This window comes from Pinus tabuliformis, chromosome 3_1, assembly GCF_031772625.1.
Source record: "Pinus tabuliformis cultivar Carrire ecotype Pingquan chromosome 3_1, CPIR1, whole genome shotgun sequence".
Lineage (NCBI taxonomy): Eukaryota > Viridiplantae > Streptophyta > Pinopsida > Pinales > Pinaceae > Pinus > Pinus tabuliformis.
In genome coordinates this window covers 922,625,906-922,653,671 of record NC_142301.1, presented here as the reverse complement: position 1 = coordinate 922,653,671, position 27,766 = coordinate 922,625,906, and the positions used below count along the sequence as shown (strand labels likewise).

The 27,766-nt window shown below is 38.6% G+C and overlaps 1 protein-coding gene across 1 annotated transcript in view; it reads left to right on the top strand.

The window, feature by feature from the left end:
• The first annotated feature begins 7,699 nt into the window (after window positions 1-7,699).
• LOC149190757 (dihydroxy-acid dehydratase, chloroplastic-like) overlaps window positions 7,700-27,766 on the top strand; it is a 101,568-nt gene continuing 81,501 nt past the window's right edge. Inside the window, exon 1 of the mRNA XM_089412260.1 lies at window positions 7,700-8,565. Within this exon, the coding sequence (XP_089268386.1) occupies window positions 7,975-8,565 (591 nt within the window). The 5' untranslated portion in view covers window positions 7,700-7,974. The remainder of the gene's footprint in view (window positions 8,566-27,766) is intronic.

Here is a 27,766-nt window from a genome sequence, read left to right as displayed (position 1 = left end):
TGGAGAAATTTAATAATATTCGAGAATTCTAATCTTTCTTCCAATTATGTGCTATCTTCTGTCTTAGCTCTCCATCCTCCTATCGCTTGACTGCTGATCGTCAGGAAGATCCAGTGCTTATATTTTTCTGATTCTGAAGATCATGTGCTCCCCTGTGCCTTAAAATTTCATGGATGACAGGAACTAACTGGTGGATTTTGATGATGTCAATCTCTGTGTTCAAGAACATCGGGAAGCCCGATTAGTAGAAAGTGGGTTGAAGTGGCTCTCTTGTAGTCTATCAGGAAGAAGACAGTAAATCGCGAGCAACAAAATAGTGATGAATGACTATGAACTCTGTATCATCAGGTCTTTAAATCTTTTTTGTGTTTTGTTGCTACAACCTTATATTTCCTCAGGTCTGTAAGTCTTATGATGCGGTTTTTCCACAGGAACACATTTTATAGTTTCATATTTCTCTGTGTCCGATATGCTTTGGCTGTCCGCAGTGTTTTTTTTGAAGCGGTATATCTCCATATGTGGCTGATCTGCTTATGCGGGTCCTTTTCTTTGTTTTCTGTCCACAATCTCTACAGTCTTTTTCAGTTGGTGGGAGCTCCAGTTTTTATAGCCCTGTCTCCCCAGTATATGTCTATGGTTTTATTTGCTGATCCAGAACTCTTTCCGGGATCATATGCTCTGTTCTACATCATGTATATGGAGTTTTTTATATATCTTATAAAAATTTCGCTTTTTCGTTCTGAAAAAAAAAAAGTGACTTCACAATATTCTCTAGAATTTCCTTTGATTTTGTCCAATATATCAAAACAAGGAGGAATAAAAATTTCATGTTCATTAGAGGCCAAAGAATGATCAATAATTGTTTCTCTATCTTGATAAAAATTAATTGGTATTTCATTTAGATCAACCTTTTTATTTTCTGAAATATCATTTATACCAAGGGGAAAAATTACCATCATTAAAAATATCAGGGTAAAGGGAAAAATGTGAATCTGAAACAATGCATTTAAAAGTGTCTCTGTTTGAGAATTCTTGTGCGTTCTGTTCACTATAAATTTCAGATTTTAGATCATTCATTTGTATACTCATGCTTTCTTGAAGAAGGTTGCTTTGCTGCTCTGATTTCGGTATTTGTTCATCATGGAAAAATTCAGAAATTTGTACAACAATTTGCATTTTATTATTTACTTTGATTGCTGCTTGCACTTGTTGATTTGTGATCCGATTTTCGGAATTTAATACATAGTAACTTTCAGATTCCAATACAACTCTTTCTTCAAAATTGCTGCTGTTGTCTTCTTGCATTTGATTAGAAATATTTTCCAAGCTTTGTGAAACCACTTCATCATAATTTATTTGCACATCTATATTGGAATTTTCATTTATGTTGGAAGGGAATAAAACAAAACTTGAACTAATTTCATATGGATTAGGAATGGGAGGAAGAGAAAAAATACATTCAAACCAATCTAGTGATTCTTCTTCTGTAGGTTTATCTTCGATTTTGAATCTTAAACAGTTCAAATGAAATCGAATATTAAAATCAATAACAGACTCATTTTCAAACTTTCGTAGATATTCAATTTCATTACATACCTGTTCATAATCATAGCCGTCAAATTTACAAATAAAAATTGTAACAAATTGATCCCAGCTGTGAATTGAGGCAACTGGAAGAGTTCTACACCAGTTTCGGGCTTTTACCGCAAATGTGAGAGTAAAAATTCTGCATAAAATGTCTTCATCAATTCCTTGAAAATCATAATTCGAAACATTTTGAATAAATTGAAAGACGTGATCAAAAGCAGAAGAATTTTTCTTACCATTAAATTTTACCTGAGACAAGAGTCTTACCATTTCGGATGGAGTATTGGAAGATGCACGTCCATGGATACAACTCCAAATTGGAAGCTTAAGAGAAGCCATCGTGATTTAAATAAATGTTAAAATTGAAAAGACTCCAATAGACAACAAGTTTCAGGCCCTCCTTCTAGCGCCAAAAGTGTTGAGGGCCCAAAATGTCTGCCTCAACATTGGGGGATAACCACCAGATCTGGACCTTAAAGCAACTCCTTTTTCGTTTGGAGTGGTGGCTCCCACTGGTTTAACTACATCCAGTTACTTTCTCCCTATTGCTATTGGTTTATGATGTATCTTTAATTACCAATAGACATGGATATCAGATCACTTTTTCTTGCTGATCAGGCAAGAGAATGACCCTTAAGTTGATTTGGGTTCAGCCAAGCCACAACTAAAATTTTGCCTCTTTGAAAAAATGACTTAAAATAATGCAGAACTTAATCTAAATGCAAGCTTATTCTAAGATACAAGCAAAATAAACTATCTTAATCCTATCTTAATTAGGTAGATATAAATCTAACCCAACTAAGAGCAAGATAATTAAATGATAAAGATTTAAATATGTCTGGCTTTTAATTAATGTCAAATTAACGAATTACTTCAATTAACTGACATTTGTGAATACCGAAACACAACCTATTGAGACCTTTTAACTGAAATAATAAACCAACAACATTCAGGAAATAATTCACAAAAATGATATTGATTGTCAAATCAATAAATCCAATAATTAAACAATAATATGCAGAAATAGTTCGCAACACATCACTATTTAATAAATCAGTTTTATAAGACAGATTTTTGAGTAAATAGTTACTCAAAAATTAGAATTTAATCCACAAGAACAGAGATACATAATAACAATATTGAGACAAATTACCCAAACCAACACAAGTGCACAAACCTGAATAAAATGACACATTCTTGTTATCATAAAAATGAAACTGATATTTGAAACAATAGTATTAGAAATACCAATTTATTGCATCCATTTCTCTGACCTTGGTCTCCAACAGTCTTTTACATTGCTTGAACTTCTGCTTTGAAAACTAGAGCCACAATAGTGCAAACTTTGCCCCTCATACATAATTCAAGATACAAAGGAAAAATCCTCACTAATCCTCAGATCTGAGATTTTCTCTCCTCCCTCCTACAACTCTAAATTCCTATTACAGAAGTGCTTTTAGAAGTCCAAAATTGCAGAGGAGAGTAGCCCCTTATTACATTCTGCAATCTGTTATTTATAATATTTTCAAAGTTATTTTTTAGAGGAAAGTTCGTTGAAGGTAAATCTACCAATCCAATTTTATTTGCTCAAAATTCCAATCTTTTAATCGCTGGAGCATTCTCATTGATTAATATTTTTTTCTCCATATCTCTTCTACTGTTTTCCTGCAAAAAGAAATCAAAATAAATTAAGATGCAACAACAAAATCAAAATATCATTTTTGGCATTAAAACAAATCCAATCAAATTCAATTTAAATAAATAATTGAAAATAAAATATAAGCTTTTTATTGATGTCTGGGATGGTTTAATTGGCCAAGGATATCATTGATGAATGGATCTGCAATTAGAAGAGGTTTGGGCAAATAAAAATGAAGAAAATAAAATTCAAAAATTATTTATTTATTTTTTGAAGCCTGATTTTCGACCCAATAAATGACCAAATCTGTTAGTGAAACCTCCTCAGAAATGTTATCCTTGATTTTATTTTTCCAATGAGCCATTCTGGACCAAATTTGGCCAAGTATAACTCAATCTATGAGCCTCCAAAGTTGATGAGTCAAATTTGGCACAATTCTGGAATTTCTGTTTCTGAGCTAAAAAATCAGAGTTTTTAATTAAAAATCTAATCCTAAATTAGACTATAATTATCTAATAATTAATTCTAATTAAATTGTTATTTATAAACTAAACTAATTATCTAATAAACTGTTATTAATTAATCTAACTAATTATATAATTAAATATTTATAAACTAATTAATTTAAATAATAATTAAATTTTATATATTAATTAAATCATTAATTTAAAATTTATTATTTAAATATTAAATATTTTAAACTAATAATAAAAAAAAACTAACTGACACTACCTTCATTCATTCACGTATTAGTGAGTTTTTGAAACTTTAAAATCAAAAACCAAAGTTTTATGAAACTTATGCTATTTCCCTTTTAGTGATCGGCGATCGGCATCGGGGAGATGACAGGGATTTTTTTTAAAGAGGTTGCGATTAAAATCTCCGATATGATAAAACTCCTGATGCAATCGAAATTTTATTATTATTATTATTTTATATTTTATATTTTAATTTAATTATATTTAATATATTAATTAATTTAAAATTTAATATTAAATATATATATATATATATATTTTTTGAAATGAAGTTTTAATTAAGTTATGAAATTATCTAAATTACAATCATTAAAAAAATAAAAATAAACTATAGCCACTTTGCCATTTTGATTTTTCGAGATTAGTAATTTATTTGAAAATTGGAGTAAATTATTGAAATCTCTATGCTTCATGATTTGGCTGTATAAGTAAAATAATGAAAAATGTTAGTAATAACTAACTAGGGGTTAATATTTAAAACAAATGCATTATTGAACTAATTTATTTACAAAAAATGGAATATTGTACATTTTATGCATTTTTAACCTAGGCGACATAAATGATTAGATTTCAAAGGAGTGCCGTTTACAAACCAGTTGATCAAATGAGGCGAAGCAAGCGTCAATGGAAAGCTTATAAAAAATCGATTTTAACAAAGCAATCAAAACAAGAATCCAAAGAAAATGAAAAATTAATAAAAATGTAGGATAATCAACTAAATAAAAATCCTAAAAGGTGTTTAGCCAAAATTTTTATAGAAAGAATCCCCATTATTTGAAGTGAACAAGTCAAAAATGGGGGGGTTGTGTTTTACCTCAACAAGTACCTAATCACAACTCATTTTCTTCATAGGCAGAATTTTTTTTGAACAAAAATTAATGAGATGTATTACTTTTTGCTTTAAAATTTAAATTATAAAATATTTATAGATTTTTTTTTTTTTTTTCAATTTCAAATTCTCTAAAAATGTCAGGCCAAAATCAAATGAGAAATGCTTTATTTATTTTTCCAATAATTAGATATAATATGTCTCTTTCCACACAAATTAAATTTTAAAATTCTATTGTATTTTAAACACATAAAAAACAAATTTAAAGATTATAATTTTAAAACTTTCACTATCCAATCTAATCTTATATAGTTATCACATCTTATGCTATAATATCACATGTCCTTATATTCTATTATTTTCTTCTTTATAGTCATTACCATAAAGTTGCTTTATACAATTATATAGTCCTTATATTCTATTATTTTCTTCTTTATGGTCATGTACCATAAAGCTGCTTTATACTATATATATATATAAACTTGGTAGGAATACATCTTCAACATGTCCAATATATCACCTTGATTAGGGTAGGGAATTGAACTGGTGACTTCACATGTAAGAGTGTCTTAACAAAGCATCCGATCACTGTCTATTGAAGACCCCATGGACAATATTTTTTATTTTAAATGTTTTACACAAAATCAAAATGTCTTAGTTTATTTGGTTTTTGTTTTGGAGGGTTTTTTGGAAAATTTTGGGTCTAAATTGTTCAAAATTCAGAAGAATTTTTTGGAACTACAAGTTTGAGTTGTAAACTCTCCACAATCTTACTGCCATAGAAGTTTTCAAAGTGTTGAATCCAAATATGCAATCAAAAACACATTTTGAACTATAAAAAATAAGATTTGACAATAAAAACTTCTTCAAATTCCGACAAAAACTCCAAAACCTAACCTATTTAATCAACACCATTAAAATTACTATATGAAAACCATTTTCTAATTTACAACTACATGCTCTCAAATCATCTTCTAACCTTCATTTACTCAAAAGTTTAGTTACTCATTCTATAATGTACAACCTAAATAATAACTAAACAATAACATTACCATGCAAATGTATATCAATTTATTATTGATTTATTTTTAAGATTTTTAATAACATTACCATGCAAATGTATATCAATTTATTATTGATTTATTTTTAAGATTTTTAAAATTATAATATAAGATTTATATTATATATATCAATTTATTATTTATTTATTTTTAAGGTTTTTAAAATTATAATATAATATTTATATTATATAGGGCAAATTAAATTTTTTACATGCCATATGTAAAAAAAAAAAAAATAGATCTTTTAATCATCTTGTATGTGATAAATTGTTTTTTAAAAATGAGACACAAAACAATGTTTAATAGATATTGATAAGTTTTATGGAGTTTAATAAGATAATTAGAAGTTTAAAAAACAGATAAAAAATTAGGGAACTAGAGAACTTGTGTGTATTGAGATTTTTTCAAGGGGTGTTAATCAAAGAACTAGAAGTCTCGCTCGGGATATACTCAGGTTCTTCAAACTCCATCCCACGTGCTTGCTGTGCTAAGGTAGTAATATATACAATCTTGACTTGCTGCCAAAGTTCATCTACTCGAGTCAAAATTTCCTTATATGCTTCATTTCATTCCAGCAACAATCTCCCCATTATAATCTTCATTTGCTAATGTACATCCAAGGTCCTATGGTACTTGGTATCTTTGGCACTAGTACTCCCTTTCTTCGGAATCCAATTGCTCAACTCCTCATCAATTGTACTATTATGAGTGATCCTTTGCTCTAGGTGAACTTTCTCCCGAATTAGTGGCAGAGTCTACTCCCAATACCTATTTGCAAAGTCCATGGCCTCCTGTCATGCTTGAGAGTAAGCTTGACATCCTTGGCTTTGTCTTCCCCTATACTCACATTTGCCTTGGGGCATGGCTCCTCTTGCTGCAAATTGGATTGATACCTTCTATAAGTTAGCATCCATGGTGTCAACTCCTGTTAGTGACAGATGGTGGTACACCCACTATACCTCATTCTTGTTCAATTTTAGTGCAAATTGAGTGAGACTAATGAAGATAACAATCGAAGGAGTCTTAATGCTTCAACCACTTGCTCATTGCCTCCATTCCTTCAATGGGTTCAATATTTCTATCCAAATTATCATCACAAAGGTATTTTCTCCTTTGCACAACACCATAAAAGTTCGATGCTCCTTCCATTTCACATAACACCTCATCATTATTCACATGAGATAAGTTGAATAACTATCTCTTTAGAATGTGGTTAGAGATGTGATTTGATAACTACACCCATCTTGAAATTCTATTCCTTCACCTGTCACCCCATCTATACATATAAACATTAATGTTACATATCAAATTCTAATTAATTAACTAAAACAAGTTTACACTATATTTTATTATTAAATGAAAAAAATTAATTACCATTGAAAACAACATTTTTTTTAAAATTATTATATTTTTTTACCATTAAATTAAAAAGTTTCAATTAAAAGACAATTGCCTTTCATAATGAGATATTTTTTCAAAACAATAATAAAATATAATTATAAAATGAGATACCCACCAAACCAATTCTCTTAATTTACCCATTTGTAAAATAAAAAAAGGTGTGAGATAAGCATCAATTAAAACGTCACTGCTTCAAGTGGGTTTTGACACGATAATGATCCAATCGATTAAGTCCATGATTTTAGGTTTAACAAAGTCTGATGAAGATTACCGAGGCTGAAGCACCACACTGAAAACCATCCACAATGCCAAATAAAACGAATTTTTGAAAATGCCTCGTCCATTTTAGGAAAAGTCGTTTTAGTGTAGCCATTTAATATAACGCTGGCAGCCTAAAGTCCTAAACCCATTCAATCTAGGAAAAAGCCTCAGAACTCCTGGCGTGCCATAAAGACTAAAATATATCCATGGGGCCTAAAGTCCTAAACCCATTTAATCTCAGGAAAAAGCCTATGTAACATTTTGCTCTAGCCTCATTACTCCTAGTGTGCCATAAACCCTTTAATATATCGTTGGCGGCCTAAAGTCCTAAACCCATTCAATCTCAGGAAAAAGCAGTTGTCACATTTTGCTCTCTCCCTGATCCGTTTCAAATTACCACCGAACCTCTGAAATCTCTGTACATTCTAGCAGATAGCCATGTATACATCCTCCTTTGGAAGCCAACTTGATTTGGGATCGCCTCTGCATTGTTATGGCCGACGAGATATACTCCTCGCCAGACTGAGTCCCAGTCCTAATAGAACTACATGGAACCGTCAGCGCAGTTTCATCTGCTCTGCTGCTTCTTCGTGTTCATCTGTTGCTCAACCGGAGGCGCCTCCAGCAACTGTGGAGGATGGGGGTCCGAGTCGCAAGCTGAACAAATACAGCAGCAGAGTGACCCAACCCAAGTCACAGGGAGGATCGCAGGCTGTCCTCTATGGTGTGGGGCTGTCTGAAGAAGACATGAGCAAGCCCCAGGTGGGTATATCTTCCGTTTGGTATGAGGGGAATACATGCAATATGCATTTGCTCCAGCTGGCGGAGGCCGTCAAAGAGGGCGTTACAGAAGCAGGCATGGTGGGCTTCCGTTTCAACACTGTGGGTGTGAGCGATGCCATCTCCATGGGCACCAGAGGCATGAGCTACAGCTTGCAGTCCAGAGACCTCATTGCTGATAGCATTGAGACCGTCATGGGCGCACAGTGGTACGATGCCAATATCTCCCTACCTGGCTGTGACAAAAATGTAAGTTCAATGCTCTACTGCTATGCAATAGTTATCCAGTGAGGCTTTTTAATATAAGATCGCTGTTATTAGATTTCCCTACTTGTTAAGGGCACAATTACTATTGGTAGTGTTATATTGGTTTTGATTCTTATTTGATTTTGAGCAGTTGAAGCTCAGGGCTCAAATGTAACTCTGTGCTACACCCACATCTCTGTCTGTGGAGGTCTAAAACAAATGCTTATGGTTTGTGATCTCAGATTCTACCCACTTATAATTTCATTCATAGCAGTGCTAGTCACTTGTAGCACTATCCAAATAACCTTCCTGAAAGGATTTGACAAAATCCTTTGAATGATGAGGACCTAAATGAGGGGGACTGAATGGTGAAGACCATCAGTCCACCTGTGTGTAACCAAAGGGAAGGGCTGACCTTACATGTACATTCATCAAATCATATTCAAAAGTTTTAATGAAGGCACCGTTGATTTCAACATGTTCCCTATTACATGGTTTATGATGCCAGTTTTAGCATTCTCTATGTGAGGGTCTTCTGTATTTTTATCTGCTTAAAAAAGATAATCTTAGTGTTTCAGGGATGTTTTTTTAATGACAACTTTTGCTGTGTTTGCTGAATTGAGTCAACAAAGCTTAGGGTTCAAACATAATTCCATCCTTATTAAGCACCTATGTTCTCCCCATAACTCAAGAGGTATACACTGGCCACTTGGAAATTTCAATCATCACAGTCTATTTGCTTACCATTTTACTTAGAGCGATTCTTATTAAAATTCCTACCCTAGAGACTAATGTCCTTGTGATTCAATTAAATAAGTAAATTGTTCAAGTTAATTACTGCAGAATTTAAATTTCATTCCATAGCATCATTCACACAATAGATGGAAATTGAATAGGGAAAGTATAAAAACAGTTTCACACATAGACAGGTAATTTCTCCTTAAATCAGCTTTTTATTCCTTCCAAATACAAGGAAACCTCAACAGTTCGCTAAAACCAGCAGCCACATGATCAATAAAACACCTTGAGCTGAGCTGTATTTACCTGTTGAGAAAGTATCCATTTTATGACATGGTTCATATCACTGTACGAAACTGTAGGATCCATATGATTTTATGGATTTGTACAGATCTTTCCTGTACGCTTGCTGCTATATGGCCAATCCTCCTTCCCAAATTGATTTGTTCTCTTTCTCTTGCTTAGTCACTCAACTTGCTCAACTGTCCAACTAGCTTTCGTGTCTAGCTCCGCCCCATAGCTTGACCGCAATCTAGCTGTTGTTCTCGAGTCAGCACCTGTGTTCGACCCTGCTTGGTTTGCATCCATTCATGGCCAACACATCCATGACTGCCACTCATCCTCAACCCAACTTTGCTTGCTCCCATCCACAGCCAGTTGTCCAACTATGTGCCCCGTTGTTGCTATATGTGCCGTACTCAACAATGTTTGAGCTTATGATTTGTCTGCATGTCCTAGCTTGACACTCCTTGACTTAGATCTGTCCATGACTTTGCTTATGATTTCCCTGACATTCTTGTGTTTTGAGGGCTTTATCAACCTCCTCTCCTCGTCCATCGATGGCCATTTCTTCCATAGTTCGTGACCAGAATGATGGCCATAGTCCACAACCAATCCACAAAATTCAAGGGTTTATGCACATGATGATAAAGGGTTTTGAAGCTCAGTGGCCGGTGTTGATTTTGCTCTTCATAGGGCCTTGCCCAATGCCTCTAGGTGATTCCCCACTCGAGCTCATCATGATGACCCCAATACATGCCATTTGGGGGTGTAGTTTCCTCCTTGTCTGTAGCTAGTCCAGAGGAATGGATGGAAGACCCCTTCATTGGGGATGACACCAAAACTAAGGTAATCATAGGGATCCCAAACTCAAATATATAGGATTTTGGAGATGGGGGCAACATCAAGATTATTCAGTGATTAATTATGTAGTTAGAACTCCTGGAACCATCAAACCTTGTACTACAAACAAAGGTTGTTGAACTCAAAAATAGGGTGGCCAAAATTGAATTGGAGAATTTATCACCGAAGAAACAATTAAATGAAAATAATGAGCATGATGTGTTTCACCACTCCCCTAGCGATGCATTACATGCAAAAATTCTTGATCTTAAAAACAAGCAAGAAGAGATCAGATTTGAGTAGGCTACCTTTAAACATGAAACACAATCGCATATCAACTCATGGACATAGGTAGCTAGAGGAAGGGATATTCCCCCACACCCCCTCTCTAGTAGTAGTTGAGGAGGTGGTACAAGCCAAACTAATGGAGGAATATACTAGGCGAGCATGGGAATTGAACCTCAAAGTGAGAGGGCTCTCTCGACCTCTTCCATCTTTGGACCTCATGGTGGTTGGAACCTTATTTTTCATGGATACGTTGGACCTCCTTGATGTGACCATTGATATAGTTTGGCTTATGTTCCACTTCACTCTCTTTCTTCGTTTAAGGTTTGTGACTGATTGGATTTGGGTTGAATCATTGATCTTAAACAAAAAAATCCTTTTGTCACATTGTGGTTTTGGGTATAGTGGCAACCTAGTGCCTCTCCTACTTCCCTAATCCATCCTTAGATAACTGCCTTAGGAGGCATCCTATGACAAAATAGCCTAGGTGGATTGTTGTCAAATAACTATCCTCAACTTTGATGAGTGTGAATTCCTTAAGGTCCTTTGAAAGGTTCACCTTAATGCAAACTCAACTTCGGGGTCTAGGGTTAAAGAACTGTTTGGGGTCATGACAAATGGATCCCTTAAGTGGGTAGAATTGTGCTTTAGAATTGGATATAATTTTTTCATTGAGAGGTTGGAAAAACCTAGACTAGGTAGGACAACTACGTAGCTTTATCAGTGAAAAAATCATGAGATTAGGTAGAAAAGACAACTAGGGCATTTGACCCATGTGCCTCAAAGCTTGATTTCCATCACATGGGTTGAATCATTGATCTTAAACAAAAAAGCCTTTTGTCACATTGGAGGTATGGCCATAGTGGCAACCTAGTGCCTCTCATACTTCCCTGATCCATCCTTAGATAACTGCCTTATGAGGCATCCTATGACAAAATAGCCTCGAATGCAGTGTGCATGAAAGTGATTTCATAAACAATTATATTCACATTCAGAAAGATCAATATCAAGAGGTGGGTCATTATTGTATTGGTAAACCAATTCTCTGCCATTGCTAGTGGTAACTCATGAGACCTCCTGGATGCCAAGCTTTCCTTGAAATTAAGATCTCCACTCACATCTGTCTTCCTCTATGCCGGTATGAAGATCCTATAAGCCTTTGAGGTCCCACTATAGCCCACAAAAATGCCCTTCTGTCCTCAAGGCTCCAACTTCCTCCTCTTCTCCATAGGAACATGGATGTATACCAGACAACCAAAGATGTGCAAGTGTCTTATCTTTGTCTTCACCCTTGTGAATGCTTCCTCAGGAGGCTTGTCCCCCAATATCTTATGAGGACTCTTGTTCTACACATACATTGCCATGTTACACACCTCTACCCAGAGGAACATAGGTAACTCCCGGTCATGTATCATTACCTTTGTAGAATTGATGATGGACTGATTCTTTCTCTTTGCAGCCCCATTTTGTTGAGGGTTGTATGAGACTGACATCTCCCTCATGACACCCGCCTCCTTTTAGAAATCGGAGGTGTACTCTCCCCCATTATCTGACTTCGAAACCTTGATCTTGTTACATGTTTGGTTCTTTTGAAGCTTGAACTCTCGAAACCCACTAAAGACCTCATCATTGGTCTTCGTGAAGAAGATCCAGGTTTTCCAAGAATTGTCATCAATGAATGTGGCATACTACTATGCTCCCTTTACTTATGACACTGAAATTGACCCACAAACATCTGAGTGAATGTGATCCAAGATCCCTCTGAACCTACTCTTTCTTCTTGGAAAAGTATCCTTGGCATTCTTGCTAAGTGCACACCTTCTACACATGCCTTGTTGCTCAATGCTAAAATATGGAAGACTAGTGACAATCTCCTTCATAATCGACAACACCCTATAGTGGAAGTGTCCTAACCTCTTGTGCCGTAGCTCACACAAGTTGTCATTCTCGTGTACCAATAGCTGAATAGGTTTGCTTGTCAAATTGTACAAGTTGCTGTCACTAACCCCGATGGCCACTGCTATGTTTGGGTTAGACTCCTTCAAATGAATGAGCACTTGCCCATTCTTGAACACGATCTCATATCCTTTGTCCTCAGTCACTGAGACTGAGAGCAAATTCTTATTTAGTCCTAGTACAAATAACATTTCCTTGGCTTCCAACGTCCCTTCTGACTGTAGTTGGAACTTAATGGTTCCAAACCTCATCATGGCATACTCGACATCATTACCAAGCTCCACATGTAAATACGAATCTCTCTTCGTTAGATTGTGAAATAGCTCCCATGCCTCTGTCATGTGATGTGATGCACCACTATCCAAGTACCAAACACTCCTTTTGATGGTGCTGGTATATAGACAGGAGACAAATGAGAAGTTCTTCTTGAACTTCCCTGCAAACTCATAAGCTGAACCTTTGTCGATGCTACTATTTGTTGTGGCTTCCCTTTCCCCTTCTTCTTCTCCGGACACTGCGATGCATAATGCCCACTCTTGTGGCAAATGAAGCACTTGAGTTTGCTTAAGTCCTTCTTCTTCCCTGGCTGAGAGGTTACGCCCTCACTGTTACCTTTGGAACCCTTCCCTTTTCCCTTCTTGGCCATACTAACCGGGGCCAGGTTCTTCTCTCCATATCCTTGCTTATTGGCCTTAGATTGCTTCCGAGTCTCTTCCTGGATGTAGTAATCTCAAAGCATCTCCCAATTGGGAAGGTTCTCTCGAGTGCAGATCCCCTTGGCAAATGGTTCCCATGACTTGGAAAAACCATTCAGTGCCACATTTAAGAGCTCGACGTCCAATATCTCTCCAATGGCTACAAGCTGATTTAAGCATCACCTCCACACACCACCTCTGCTTCGCCCTGCTAATCAGTGATTTGTCGTGTGACCCCTCATCAAACCTAGTCACACCCAGTTAGCCATCCACGTGGCCGATCCCACCTCCTACTGACATCAGTCTGACGTTCGCCCAATCATTAGCATAGTCGACCCACCCTACATAGTCAGCTTGCCACGTGGCTCGCTCCATGATCGCCTGACGTCGTTCACGTTTTCCCGCCAAATCGAATCCTCACACGTGTCACACTTGAATTGGTATAAAGGGAGTATGGCGTCCCATTTTTGACATTTGTCACGATTGTAGTCCTTCTCGACCCCTGTGCTTCTGTAGCACTTAATTGCCAAATTTAGTAAAGTTTGAGTGCAAATCCTTCAAATCAAGCTAGTAAGATGTTTCTTTTCATGAATTCTTCTTGCCAAGGTATCTATACTTTAGAATTTACGAGAATTTGGGCCAAGTTTAAACCCTAGCCATGTCTTGCAAAGAAATCCCTTATTTGGACAAGCATAAACTTGGACATTCGTGAAATTAGCCTTATAGATGCATTCTTAAGTTGGAACAACCTCCTTATTTGCTAAATTCGAGTTCCTTTAACTCAAAAATCCTAACCCTGCCTTTCTTGTGCGCACTGTCATTCCCAAGCTCGAAGTTTTAAAAGGTTCTCCCACTAACTAGTCACTCTCATTTTGCAACACGTGGCATCCCTTTATTTGCTGCTTTTGATTCTCGGAATCTCTCTTTTGTCCTTATTCTGTCCGTTAATCAATTAGTTATCTCCGACACATTGCCTTATCAAATGGCCTCTTTATCCATAGGAAGCTTTGTAGATATAAAAGGAAAAAACAAAGAAATATGCTATTATGATGGTGATGTCAGCACCCAGGACTCGCTCATGGCAGCATTTGAATTAAGAAAGTCTATTCGTGTTTTAGCTAAGCGAGTGGACTCGTTAACGTTGTCAGAGATCATTGAAGAGCCACAATTTCCACTTCCAAATCACAAACGAGAGTTAGAAATCGCTAAGACAAAACTCCTCTGGGCAAGGGAACACATTAGGAGAATGGAAACTGAGCTAGAGCTTCTAAGAAAAGAGAACTCTAACAAGCCTTCTCTCAAGGCAATTAGGAAGAAAGTATGGGGGCAAATAATAAAGATGGTGGGTAACCACTGGAATCATTTGGAATTTATTTAAAAAATGACCGAGACCATGAGGAGAGCAGACAAAGAAATAGAAGACATTGAGAATACTATTGGATATTCTCCCTCCAAGGCTGAAGTAATTATAGACTTCCTTAACCAAGTGCCTAAGGAAGAAGTGACAAAGGTGAATCTCAATAGGTTTGAATGGGTGACAAGGGCCAACCAAATAATAAGGAAAAATGAATTAGTGATGATGGCCAGAGAAGAAGCGAAAGCGCTGACGGAAGAAATAGAAGGTTTTAAAAAGAAATGTGAGATGCCCCATCGAAAGAATTTTCCAACCTTCTTTGACGATGATGGGAACTTGCTCCCCAAAGAGTCCTTCGTGAAAACCCTTGCTGGAATTAAAGAAGACCACAAGGATCTGGGAGGAAAGGACCCAACATTGCATGAAGTGGGGATGCGGAAGCGTCATTTCCCAAAAATCTAGGAAGTGAAGTGTCTCAGAAGCGTCTACTATATATATATATATTTATATTTTTTTGCATTTATATTAAGAAAAACATCCAAAATACCAAATTAGTTGTAGAAGACATGAAAACATGCATATTTTTACATAAATCAAGATAGATATGGCATCCATTGTACATCAATGATTAATTATTCCAACATCAACCATCTAGAATCTAGATTCCTCTTCTCTTGTCTAGCCTTTGCCTCTACTTCAATTCTATAGGGATATTAGTCAACATTGCCTAATTTTGATCAAACAACTTAATCCAAGCCTTATAATATGGTAGAGAAAGCTTAACATGCCTGATCAATGATTTTGACTTGAGTGAAGGGTACATAATTGCTAAGGCCATGACAAAGGAGTTCAACAATCAACAACACCAACACTGGGGTACATATAGGGCTTGGTGCTCTTGATTAAATGCCAATCACATGCCCTCATACATGATATAATCCAATGAAATGCCACAATCCCATTGATCCTAAAAACTGTTAAGTTTGCTGAATTTTGAATGGGATATGAAATTCTATTTTCTCCATATGAACTTTGATGAGGTTGGAACCACTCTCAAACATCTTAAGTCATTTCATGGTAATGTTAAAAATTTAAGTAAAAGGATGGAAATGAAATATAAAGGAGAATGTTACTTTTACTGTAAGAATTTAATATTACCATTAGGGAGCATCTAGGAAGCATCAAGGGGTACCTTGGGAGTATTCAGAAAGTGTAGTTCCTCACATAATAGTTCGAAATTAAAGAAAAAAAAAAGCCTCGCGTAACTGTGTGAACCGTCCACCTTCTCTCGGATCCACTCGCTATCCGCGGCGGATACACACTTGAACCTCCATAGATCTGCACTCGATCCTTTTCGGATCCGTGGATTGGGTAGGGCCACCAATGTACTTCTGCATAGTCTGCTTGTTCACTTCAAGGTATCCCTTGGTAGCGATCTATCTAAATTGATCCAAGTATTATTCAATCTCCTGCCTGACCTAATTTCTGCGTTTGGCTTCAGTGTGTGAGCCCCCATGGATCCAATTTTCCAGGAATTTCCAAAAAAAGGCGAAGTCGTGGATCCGATTTTCGGATTCGGGGTTCCGCCGAAGGATCGGTGGCGAGTCTGTATGTGATGCGGTTCTGCCTCCAGATCCTTGGGGGGGGTTCCTGCAACACTGAACGGACCACATTCTCCACGGGAGGGAGATTATGAAATTATATAATGATCACTATGAAGTTATGTTCTTGCTCAAGAATATTTTCAAAGAGCGAGGCAAAATTGATTATGAAGACATTACGAGCTTGGAAGGGGTTATCATAGAGGCCTGGTCATGTGACATCCCATACGGTAGAGAGTGGAGGACTCTGATGGACCTGTATGAATGGGCTATCCAACAGGGATTTACACCAGTTTCGCAAGAAGTCCCAACAGAGGCAAGTTCCAACTCAAGGCCTTCATCACATCAGGCACAACTTCAACAGTCAACACTGGCATCAACACTAGCCTCGGCACTGGTGTCAGCACTATCAACATTGTTGGCAGCGCGACCAGAGTAACGCCCAGCTTAGGGAGTGCCCAACCAAGAGAGAGAAGGCCCAACACACAACCAAGAGAGAGAATGAAGATCTATTATAGCCAAATCAAATGGGACCCACTCTACAACTGGCAAATCCTTCAAGAAACTTCTAGAAGAAGTTAGTTACAATACAACTAGCAGTTTTGTAAAGAATCTTGGTGGTTTTTCAAATACCACTAGTGGTTTAGGGTGAGGTCTTGGTCCTTGAGTGCCTATATACAAGCCTCATTTTGTATTTTTAAGGGATAAATTCTGGGCTGTGGGGAAACTCCATCAAAATTTTTCAGGAATTGCTGGGAGGTTTTGAAGTTATTTAGAGAAGGAATTCTGCAATGAATCTTCGGTTGTCTTTCTTCTTTTCACGAAAGTTCATGTACCCATCTCATTTTGGAAACTTTACTACATATAAATACAATTTGAATGCAATTTCCGTGGCATTTTATGTTGTAAACTTGATCTGTTGTGATGATGGTATATAATTGTTAAACTGAAGTGAATTCTGGCATCAATATGATGGTTTACTTTAGTTTTTGCAAAATTTATCAAGGTTGTTTGAAGATTATCTTGACTTCTTTGATAGGTTTTACAGTGGTTTTAAAAGAAATGACAAATTTCAAAGGAATTCTTAATTGCTCCTTTAAATCTGATATGATTAGTTCTCCATTTTTCACCCTCACCAAAAGTTTCAACTCTTCATGTCAAACCCAAGGTTCATGAATGTTACAAATTATGACTAGTGGAAATTCAACCCAACAGAATTATGTAAATGGCTGATAGTTTTTCCCTTAACCCTGATTTTCAAAAGAGATTTGTATTATAACAGAAATCAATGCTCAATTTGAATATGATTCATGTATGATATTGGTACTTTTCTGAAAAACTCATGATGAATATTGAATGTAGATGATGTGCATATTTTCAAAGGCATAATAAATATCAGTTAGATTCTAATTAGTTTATTTTCATTCAACATAGAAATGGATACATATTCAAAAGGATTTAGATACTAATTCAATGGTTGCAATAGTTCTTCATGCTACTTTGCTTTCTTGTGACATTTTATAGGGGAAAATAAAGTGCATGATATTTGAACTTAAACTCAACCTCTGAAACAACAGTTAGATTCAAGGTAGAATTACACAGTCATTTCATAACAATGCATTCACAGGGACAATATTAACATACGATCTTATTTGCTACAACTCATCTATGTTTTCTTGTTGGAGTCTTATGCCAAGAATGAACGAAACTAGAACATTAAACCTAGAAACCACAAAAATACACTTACGATATTTGAAACAATGATAGATGGCTCTACGTGCAGATTTAAATAGAAGATCATTAACATAACAACAAACTAAGATCGCACTTAGATGTTCCCCGACTTTCCACTACAACACAATTTAGTGTGACTCTGGGGCCCCAACACATACAATCGTGTATGACTATCTGTGCAATTGGGCACCCTAGCAACTCAATTGTACGATCCCACATCTGCTCTGTGTACCTTTATCTAGACATAGCTACACTGCCCCTCGTGTTCTGACCTATGGCTGACAACTTGTCTCGCTTCTGTGTTCACTCTTGCGTGGCTGGACTTTGACCCTGTCGCTGGGATGGGCTGCGCTATTGTCCCCTACACGAGCCCCCCACGACTAAATGCTAGTTGGACCTATCAACCATTATGTCTCCATGCATACAACCTCTATTTTTCTTTTTCCCGATGACTCTCCTTATACATGGCGATCTTGACCTCTTGCAGTTGTTGAATGATGATGGCCGGCTGCGGCTCAACGACTCAAACGTTGGATGTCTCCTCTGGAAATTGTTGTAGCTACAACTACTCTCCACTCAACTATCCCACTTTTGACAACTTGTCTACTATTATGGACCCTACGACTAACTTCCTTTATTTTATGTTATTTTCTTCCGACTTATCATGTGCCTACTCTACCACTTTACTTCCGTACAATGTAAGACCAAAATTCTTCAGAGTGTGCCGACATCATGTAATGTCCTCTTTCAATTAATTGCCCAATGGAGGACGAATTAGCCTATCCAACCCCATAGACTATAGTCATTGATAAATGGGGAAGCCCATTATCCAATGTTTTAACTTTTGGGGCAACATTGGGTGAATTTTGGGGTAGTTGGAGCAAAAGGCCCAAATTGGGGGTTGCACTTGTAACCCCTCACATCAAATTAAGGAAGAAAGAGGCCCATGAAGATAGAATCAATTGAGCATCATCATGTTTGGATTGAATACTTCTATTTTTTGTGAGTTGAGGCTATGAGGGTTTCAAGACCACTTCTCTCTACTGATTTTGGTGGTGAAAGATTCCACCCTAGTCAGACATTTCTCTTCATATGTTATTAATCATCTAGGGCAATTTTTTTGCTGTTGATTTGGCACATTCGATCAGTTTGAAGGATTTGGTGACTCTCCATATAAGGTCATACTCCATAGGTTATTTGGAGTAGCGAAGTAACGTTGCAAGATTATAGACGTCCTAAGAGAAGCTTGCTCCTTTGAAGGCACTGTTAAGAACAACGCAATATGTTGAAAATATGTAGTTGTGGTCAATATTTTTGTCAACAAAGTCAAAGGAAAAATTATTATTATTATTATGCTATGCAAGTCGGCCCCACCTCATGAAGGGGTTTGACCCTTGGTCAAGACTCAAAACCCACTTATTTGGACATGTAAATATTGACAAGTGATCCTCCTCATTTGACATCCATCACAACAACAGTTCAGACCTGTTATAACTAACTTCTATTCACACGTGCGAAGGAGGAGAGACAAAAGTTGACCAACGAAGTTTGACCAAGTCTTTTCTCTGTTTGACCAATGTTGACCTTGACCTTGTGGAGTTGTTGTTGACTGAATATTTGATTGAATTTTTGGGTAGATTTGTTGGACATTGGATAAACCAACGCTCCTTGTGTGATTCGCGACATGGACTAACCACCTCTCGTGGATCCTTATCTCCGACGATGCGATTGTTGATTAACACTTGCGGGTTTTGGTCTAATGACAATCATGATTTCCAACAAGTGGTATCAGAGCGTAGGTCAAGAGTTCGGTACACACCTAACTCGTGTTGGGGGGGAGATTGTTGGACATTCGATAAACCAATGCTCCCCATGTGTTTCACGACATGGACTAACCGCCTCTCGTGGATCCTTATCTCTGGTGATGCGATCGTTGACTAACACCTGTGGGTTTTGGTCTAACGACAATCGTGATTCCCAACAAGATTTTCTGAGTTGATTGAGCCTGCTTTAACTAGTGTTGACCGCAAGTCAATTGTATCAATTTGAGAAAATTTCAGAGTTGTAGGGCCGAAATTTGACCCCTTTGACTGCAGTTGACCAGGATCAGAAGAAGGCAAAATTCGACTTGTTGACCAAGTTTGACTTGATGATCAGAAGTTTGAATTTCTCTCTTCTTTGACCAAATTTGACTTGGAAAGTGGTATGGTTATTTTGACTATGTTTGATTGGGAATTCAAATGTACAAATTGATTGAATTGGACAATTTCTCCTAAGAAAAGGTTGCTGGGTTTTCCCCTAGTTTGGGGTTTTCCCAGGGTAAATTTTGTGTCTCTTGTGCATCTTTATTTTATTGTGATCTCTACTACCCTACTGTATTTATGGTTGAAATTTTTTGAAGTGTAATTGCTTAATGATCTAAATGTGCTAAGAAGATAAATTGTATCATTGGAAGTAATTAGCTGGCAGAAAATTTGTGCTTGTTTTAATTGCACTATAAAAATCAACATGGAATCAAAGCTTTGGTGAAGGAAAGGGCATTGAGATCACTCTTAAGAGACCTACTTCTACAATTTGATTATTGTCCAGATCTATGACAATGGGTTCCTACTCTAAGGCAAAGAACAAGTTGGAAGGTGCTATAAATTTTAGGGCTTGGAAGAAAAGGATTGATCTTATTCTTGCAAAGAATGATGTCTTGGATTATGTGAAGGGCAATGTGACTGAACCTCAAGACAATGAAGGAAAGGCAAGATTCAAGAAGAATGAGATCATAGCCATGAGGATCATTGTTGAGTCCATTAGAGATCACTTGATCCCATATATTTCACATTTGGAAACTCCAAAAGCTATGTATGATGCTCTAGTAGGATTGTACTCCATCAATAACATTGGTCAGAAAATGAGTTTGAAGAATCAACTTCGTGATGTTTGAATGACAAAGGATGATACTGTGGCTTCTTATTTTATAAGGATCTCCCAATTGAGAGATTAACTTAAAGCTATTGATGAACCGAGTTTTGATACAGAGCTTATAACTATTGAAATTTGGTACCGGAGGACAGGTGGTTCCCTAAGGCTTTGATCTTTGGCCTAGGGAAAAGTGTCCAAAAGAATTTAATTTTTCTCCTAAAGTAACTTTATAATTTTTATAAAGTTAAATCTAATTTGAAAGTGACTTTAAGTGATAAAGTTACTAAGTCTAATTTTAAAGTGACTTTATAAAGTCAATGAAAAATTAGAAAAGAAAAGTGACTTTGGAAATAAATGACTAAGTGGGTCTTTATTAAAGTGGGGTGAATTAAAAAATAGAAAGTGAGATTTAAATGAGCATTTAATCTCAGCCATTGATCTAAATCTATTTCAGCCATTGGATTTAGGGATCACCCAAAAGTCATTTAGGGTTGGGTTAAGGGAGGAAAAGGAGGAAAAAGATCATTCATTCTTTCATGAGCAGATTGGGAGAAGGAGAGCAAGAGAGCAAGGGAGATTTCTGGACAAGGAGGAGAAAGAGGCAGCAGTTTGGCACACACACCAAGGCAGCACTTCAGCAAATCCGAACAGCATAAAGAACAAGCAGAAAAAGGCAGTTTTTGTGAGCAAAATAGTGGAAAAAATTAATTTTCAGCACGAATATCGAGGAGGCGATTTTTTGCACTTTTTCCGAAGGCTGTCCATACAAGTCCGTACGGCTGTCCGTACATTCCGTACGGTCCGTACGTCCGTACGGTCCGTACAGCTCTTACAGCATTTTTCAGATTGTCGTTTGGGCTGAAAACAGATAAGTTTTGCTTGCTGGAAATTTCTGTTTTTGTTGAAATTTATTTGCTGAAAATTTTCTCTGTAAAAAGGCATTTTCCAGAAATAAAGAAGAGCTCTCAAACTGGTTTTCCCCAAGAGTTGTAGGGGGTTTTTCCAGGGTCAAGTTGACAAAAAATCACTGAGTTTAAATGTGTTTTAATGGCTGTTTTAATTGCTGATTTTTTATTTCTGCAATTTCCAGCACTCTGAAAAATTTCCAGAATTTGTGTTTTCAGCAATATTTATTTTTTCAGTCTGTTAAATGTATGGCTATGGGAATGGGCATTTAACTACATGGGAGAAATAAGGTGAAACTGAAAACCGGGGTGGGAAAACAGAAAATTTTTACATGGTATCAGAGCTTGAGTGCTGAAGGGCAGTTTGGGACAACAAAAGAGAAAAAATACAGCTGCTGATTTTTTCACTCAGAAAATTCCAGCAAGCTGATTTTTCATAAACAGCAGGTTTATCTTTACCACAGCAGTGCTATTTTTCAGTTTTAGGACAGCAAGATGTCATTGGGATTGAGGGTGGAGGATAGGTTGGATGGGCATACAAATTACAGCGTTTGGAAGGAGAGAATGCAGAGTATCTTTGAGGAGGCAGAAGTCTGGGATATCATGGTGCATACAGCACAACACTCTGTTGTTGTGCCTACTGATGCTACTCAGTTGGCAGCTTATAATAGAAAGAACAACAAGGGTAAAAGGCTGATTCTAGACGGAATCAAAGACCATTGCATTCCTCATGTGAGAGGAAAGAGCAATGCCCATGAGATGTGGACAGCATTGTCCAATCTCTACCAGAGTACCAATGAGAACCGGAAGATGGTCCTGAAGGAGAAGCTGAAGAATATTAAGATGGGGAATGATAGTGCAGCTGGATATCTCACAAAGATTACCAATGTGAGAGATGAGTTGGCAGCGATTGGAGAGGCCATTCCACCCACTGAGTTGGTGCGGATTGCAGTGAATGGCCTCCCCCGTTCATGGTTGAACTTTGCTGATGGGGTTTGTGCACGTGAGACCCTTCCCACATGGGAGAGGTTTTGGGATGATTGTATTCAGACAGAGATCAGGAAAGGACAGCTTGGGGCAGCCAAGCCAGTTGAGCAGGATGAGGACGTAGCACTGGTGGCAGGAGGCAAGAAAGGCAAAGGGAAGAAGCAGGCTTCCACAAGCGGTGGTGGAGGCAAAGGCAAAGGTAAAGGTAAACAGGGTAACTCACAAAAGGACTATTCCAAAGTGAAGTGTTGGAATTGTCAGAAGATGGGACACTATGCAGTTGTGTGTCCGGAGAAGAAGAAGAAGAAGGGGAAGACCCAGGATGTGGCAGCGTCAGCTGAGATTGAGGACTTTGCAGGTCGTTTTGACCGGGAGTTTGCGTTCACTACATGTGAGTCCTCTAGTTCAGGATCACCTGCCACACAGGTTCAGAGGGAGCATGCTTTTCCCTCGATTAGCGGAGCATCTACAGGTATCTGGTATGTTGACAGTGGGGCTTCACGTCACATGACAGGAGTCCGGGAGTACTTCTCAGAGCTTTCAGAGAGTGGCACTGATATTGAGGTAGTACTCGGTGATGACAGAGTTGTTAGAGCAGTCGGGGTGGGGACAGTGACATTTCAGAGGGAGTCCAAACCTCCCTTGAAGGTGTCAGAGGTTCTTTATGTGCCAGGGATGAGGAAGAACCTCATATCCGTCTCAGCTTTGGAGGACAGAGGATATGAGGTACTGTTCAGGGAAGGACAGGTGTTGATGTATCCCAGGGGCTCTCCAGCTGATTCAGCTAGAGTGATAGGTGTACGCCATGCAAAGGTGTACAAGTTTGCATTCCAGCCCCCTTTGGCATTGAGCTGTAGTACCGACAGCAGAGCTAGCAGTTCTGAGCTGTGTGAGATTTGGCACCGCAGGATGGGGCACATGTCTCATGGAGCCTTGAGGACATTGCGGGAGATCACTACAGGTGTGCCAGATTTCAGTACTGATCACCATGATACTTGCAGAGGTTGTGCGATGGGCAAGTTTGCCAAATCCCCTTTTCCCAGCAGTGACACCAGAGCGACGGGGATACTTGATTTGATTCATTCCGATGTGAGCGGTCGGATGTCTCATGTTTCCTTGAGTGGATATGAGTATTATGTGTTATTCATTGATGATCACTCCAGGAGGACCTGGATTTATTTCTTGAAGACCAAGAGTGAGGTCTTCAAGCGGTTTCAGGAGTTCAGAGCTCTTGTGGAGACACAGACAGGTCGGAAGATCAAGTCCCTGAGGTCGGACAATGGAGGAGAGTACACCCTTGGAGAGTTTGTTTACTATTGTGCGGAGGCAGGCATTAGGAGGGAGTTCACTGTTCCTTACAACCCCCAGCAGAACGGGGTTGCAGAGAGGAAGAACAGATCCATCATAGGGGCTGCTAAAGCCATGTTACATGATCAGGGGTTGCCATTGTTCTTGTGGGCAGAGGCCTGCAACACAGCTGTTTACTTGCAGAACAGGAGTCCGCATCGTGCCTTGGGGCACATGACTCCTGAGGAGGCTTTCTCTGGGAAGAAGCCTGATCTTGGTCATCTTCATATCTTTGGATGCATTACATACTCCTATATACCCAAGGAGGAGAGGACCAAACTAGAGCCCACCGCAGAGAAGGGTATCTTTGTGGGCTACAGTGAGACCTCAAAGGCCTTTCGGATTTACATTCCTGCACAGAGGAGAGTTGTTGTCAGACGGGATGTGAAGTTCGAGGAGGACAGGGCCTTTAGGAGGTCACGGGAGTTAGAGTATCTGGATCAGCCAGACCCTCAGCAGCAGTTGAGTCAGTCGCAAGGATCCAGTGGGCAGGGATCAGGAGGATCCGGAGGTACATCTATGAGGATGTCAGGTCCATCAGTGAGCAGTGGCTCGCCGAGCCAGAGGGGTGGTGCTCCGGGCAGCATGCAGAGCAGTTCACTAGGGAGTCCACTGATGGACAATTCACACGGTACCTCAGCTTCTACAGGTTCAGGTGCAGGCAGGAGGACAGCAGACAGACAGTCAGGAGTTCAGGCTACTGATGGGGATGAGGAGGAGGAGTTTCATTCTCCTATGGGAGAAGCATGCTCAGGGAAGAGGAAGCCCAAGTGGCTTCAAGACACCTTGAGAGATGCCACATCTGTTGCTGAGCCGAAGAGGCCGGTCAGAGAGAGTAGACCACCTGAGAGATTTTGTAGCTATATGGCGATGGTTACCAGCATCCTTGACTCTGAGCCTTCTAGCTATGAGGAGGCAGCTAGCCAGCAGGTCTGGAGAGAGGCCATGCAGGAGGAGTATTCTTCTATCATGAAGAATGATGTTTGGGAGGTGGTGCCGAGGCCTGAGGGCAAATCCGTGGTTACTTCTAGATGGCTTTACAAGGTAAAGCATGCTGCAGATGGCAGCATTGAGAAATTCAAAGCAAGGTTTGTGGCTAGAGGGTTCTCCCAGGTAGAGGGAGTTGATTATGAGGAGACCTTCGCTCCCGTGGCTCGATATACTTCGATCCGCTCCATTATATCGATAGCAGCAGAGATGGGTTGGAAGATCCACCAGATGGATGTGAAGACCGCATTTCTCAATGGCTTCATACAGGAGGAGGTGTACATTGAGCAGCCACAGGGCTTTGAGGTGCATGGGAAGGAGTCCCATGTGTGCAGATTGAAGAAGGCCCTTTATGGCCTGAAGCAAGCTCGCAGAGCTTGGTACTCCAGGATAGATGCATACTTGCAGGGGATGGGTTTCACAAAGAGTGAGGCAGATCCGAACCTTTACTTTATTGTGATTGGTGAGGAGCCCCTCATTCTGGTGCTGTATGTGGATGACTTGATCATTACAGGTGCAGAGAGACTCATAGAGCACTGCAAGAGAGATCTTGCGGCGGAGTTTGAGATGAAGGACATCGGCTTGATGCATTACTTTTTGGGTTTGGAGGTGTGGCAGGAGGAGGGGCATTTCTTCCTGGGGCAGGGGAAGTATATTGTGGACATCCTTAGCAGATTCCACATGGAGGATTGTAGACCCATGTCGACACCGATGATCACCAACTGGAAGAAGCTTCATGCTTCGGATTCCGAGTTGGTGGATCCCACATTGTACAGGCAGCTGATTGGTTCCTTGATGTATTTGGTCAACACCAGACCAGATATCTGTTTTGCAGTCAACACGATGAGTCAGTTTATGTGTGAGCCTAGGAAGGTTCACTGGGTGGCTGCAAAACACATTTTGCGGTAATTGCAGGGGACAGTGGATTATGGTCTGGACTACAGGCAGGGAGATGGAGTGAGATTGGCAGGATACACTGATTCTGATTGGGCAGGTTGTGCTTCTGATAGGAAGAGCACTTCAGGGTGTTGTTTTGGGTTGGGTTTAGCAGTAGTGTCATGGTTCAGCCGGAAGCAGCAGTCAGTAGCACTGAGTTCAGCGGAAGCAGAGTATATGGCAGCCAGTCTAGCTAGTTGTGAGGCCATCTGGCTTCGCAAGATGTTGTTTGGCTTATTTGGTCAGCCTTTGAGACCTTCAGTGATTTACTGTGATAATCAGAGTTGCATTAAACTCACGGAGAATCCAGTATTTCATGACAGGTCAAAGCATATCGGGATCAGATATCATTTCATCAGAGACTATGTTCAGAAGGGAGCTGTGAAGCTTGAGTATATTTCCACTGATGAGCAGGTTGCAGATATTCTTACCAAAGCCTTACCACGGGGCAAGCATGTCTACTTCAGAGACAAGATGGGTGTGGTGAGGAACACCTTTCTCGGTAAGAGGGAGTGTTGAAATTTGGTACCGGAGGACAGGTGGTTCCCTAAGGCTTTGATCTTTGGCCTAGGGAAAAGTGTCCAAAAGAATTTAATTTTTCTCCTAAAGTAACTTTATAATTTTTATAAAGTTAAATCTAATTTGAAAGTGACTTTAAGTGATAAAGTTACTAAGTCTAATTTTAAAGTGACTTTATAAAGTCAATGAAAAATTAGAAAGGAAAAGTGACTTTGGAAATAAATGACTAAGTGGGTCTTTATTAAAGTGGGGTGAATTAAAAAATAGAAAGTGAGATTTAAATGAGCATTTAATCTCAGCCATTGATCTAAATCTATTTCAGCCATTGGATTTAGGGATCACCCAAAAGTCATTTAGGGTTGGGTTAAGGGAGGAAAAGGAGGAAAAAGATCATTCATTCTTTCATGAGCAGATTGGGAGAAGGAGAGCAAGAGAGCAAGGGAGATTTCTGGACAAGGAGGAGAAAGAGGCAGCAGTTTGGCACACACACCAAGGCAGCACTTCAGCAAATCCGAACAGCATAAAGAACAAGCAGAAAAAGGTAGTTTTTGTGAGCAAAATAGTGGAAAAAATTAATTTTCAGCACGAATATCGAGGAGGCAATTTTCTGCACTTTTTCCGAAGGCTGTCCGTACAAGTCCGTACGGCTGTCCGTACATTCCGTACGGTCCGTACGTCCGTACATCCGTACGGTCCGTACAGCTCTTACAGCATTTTTCAGATTGTCGTTTGGGCTGAAAACAGATAAGTTTTGCTTGCTGGAAATTTTTGTTTTTGCTGAAAATTTTCTCTGTAAAAAGGCATTTTCCAGAAATAAAGAAGAGCTCGCAAACTGGTTTTCCCCAAGAGTTGTAGGGGGTTTTTCCAGGGTCAAGTTGACCAAAAATCACTGAGTTTAAATGTGTTTTAATGGCTGTTTTAATTGCTGATTTTTTATTTCTGCAATTTCCAGCACTCTGAAAAATTTCCAGAATTTGTGTTTTCAGCAATATTTATTTTTTCAGTCTGTTAAATGTATGGCTATGGGAATGGGCATTTAACTACATGGGAGAAATAAGGTGAAACTGAAAACCGGGGTGGGAAAACATAAAATTTTTACAATAACTACAACACTCAATGGTTTGC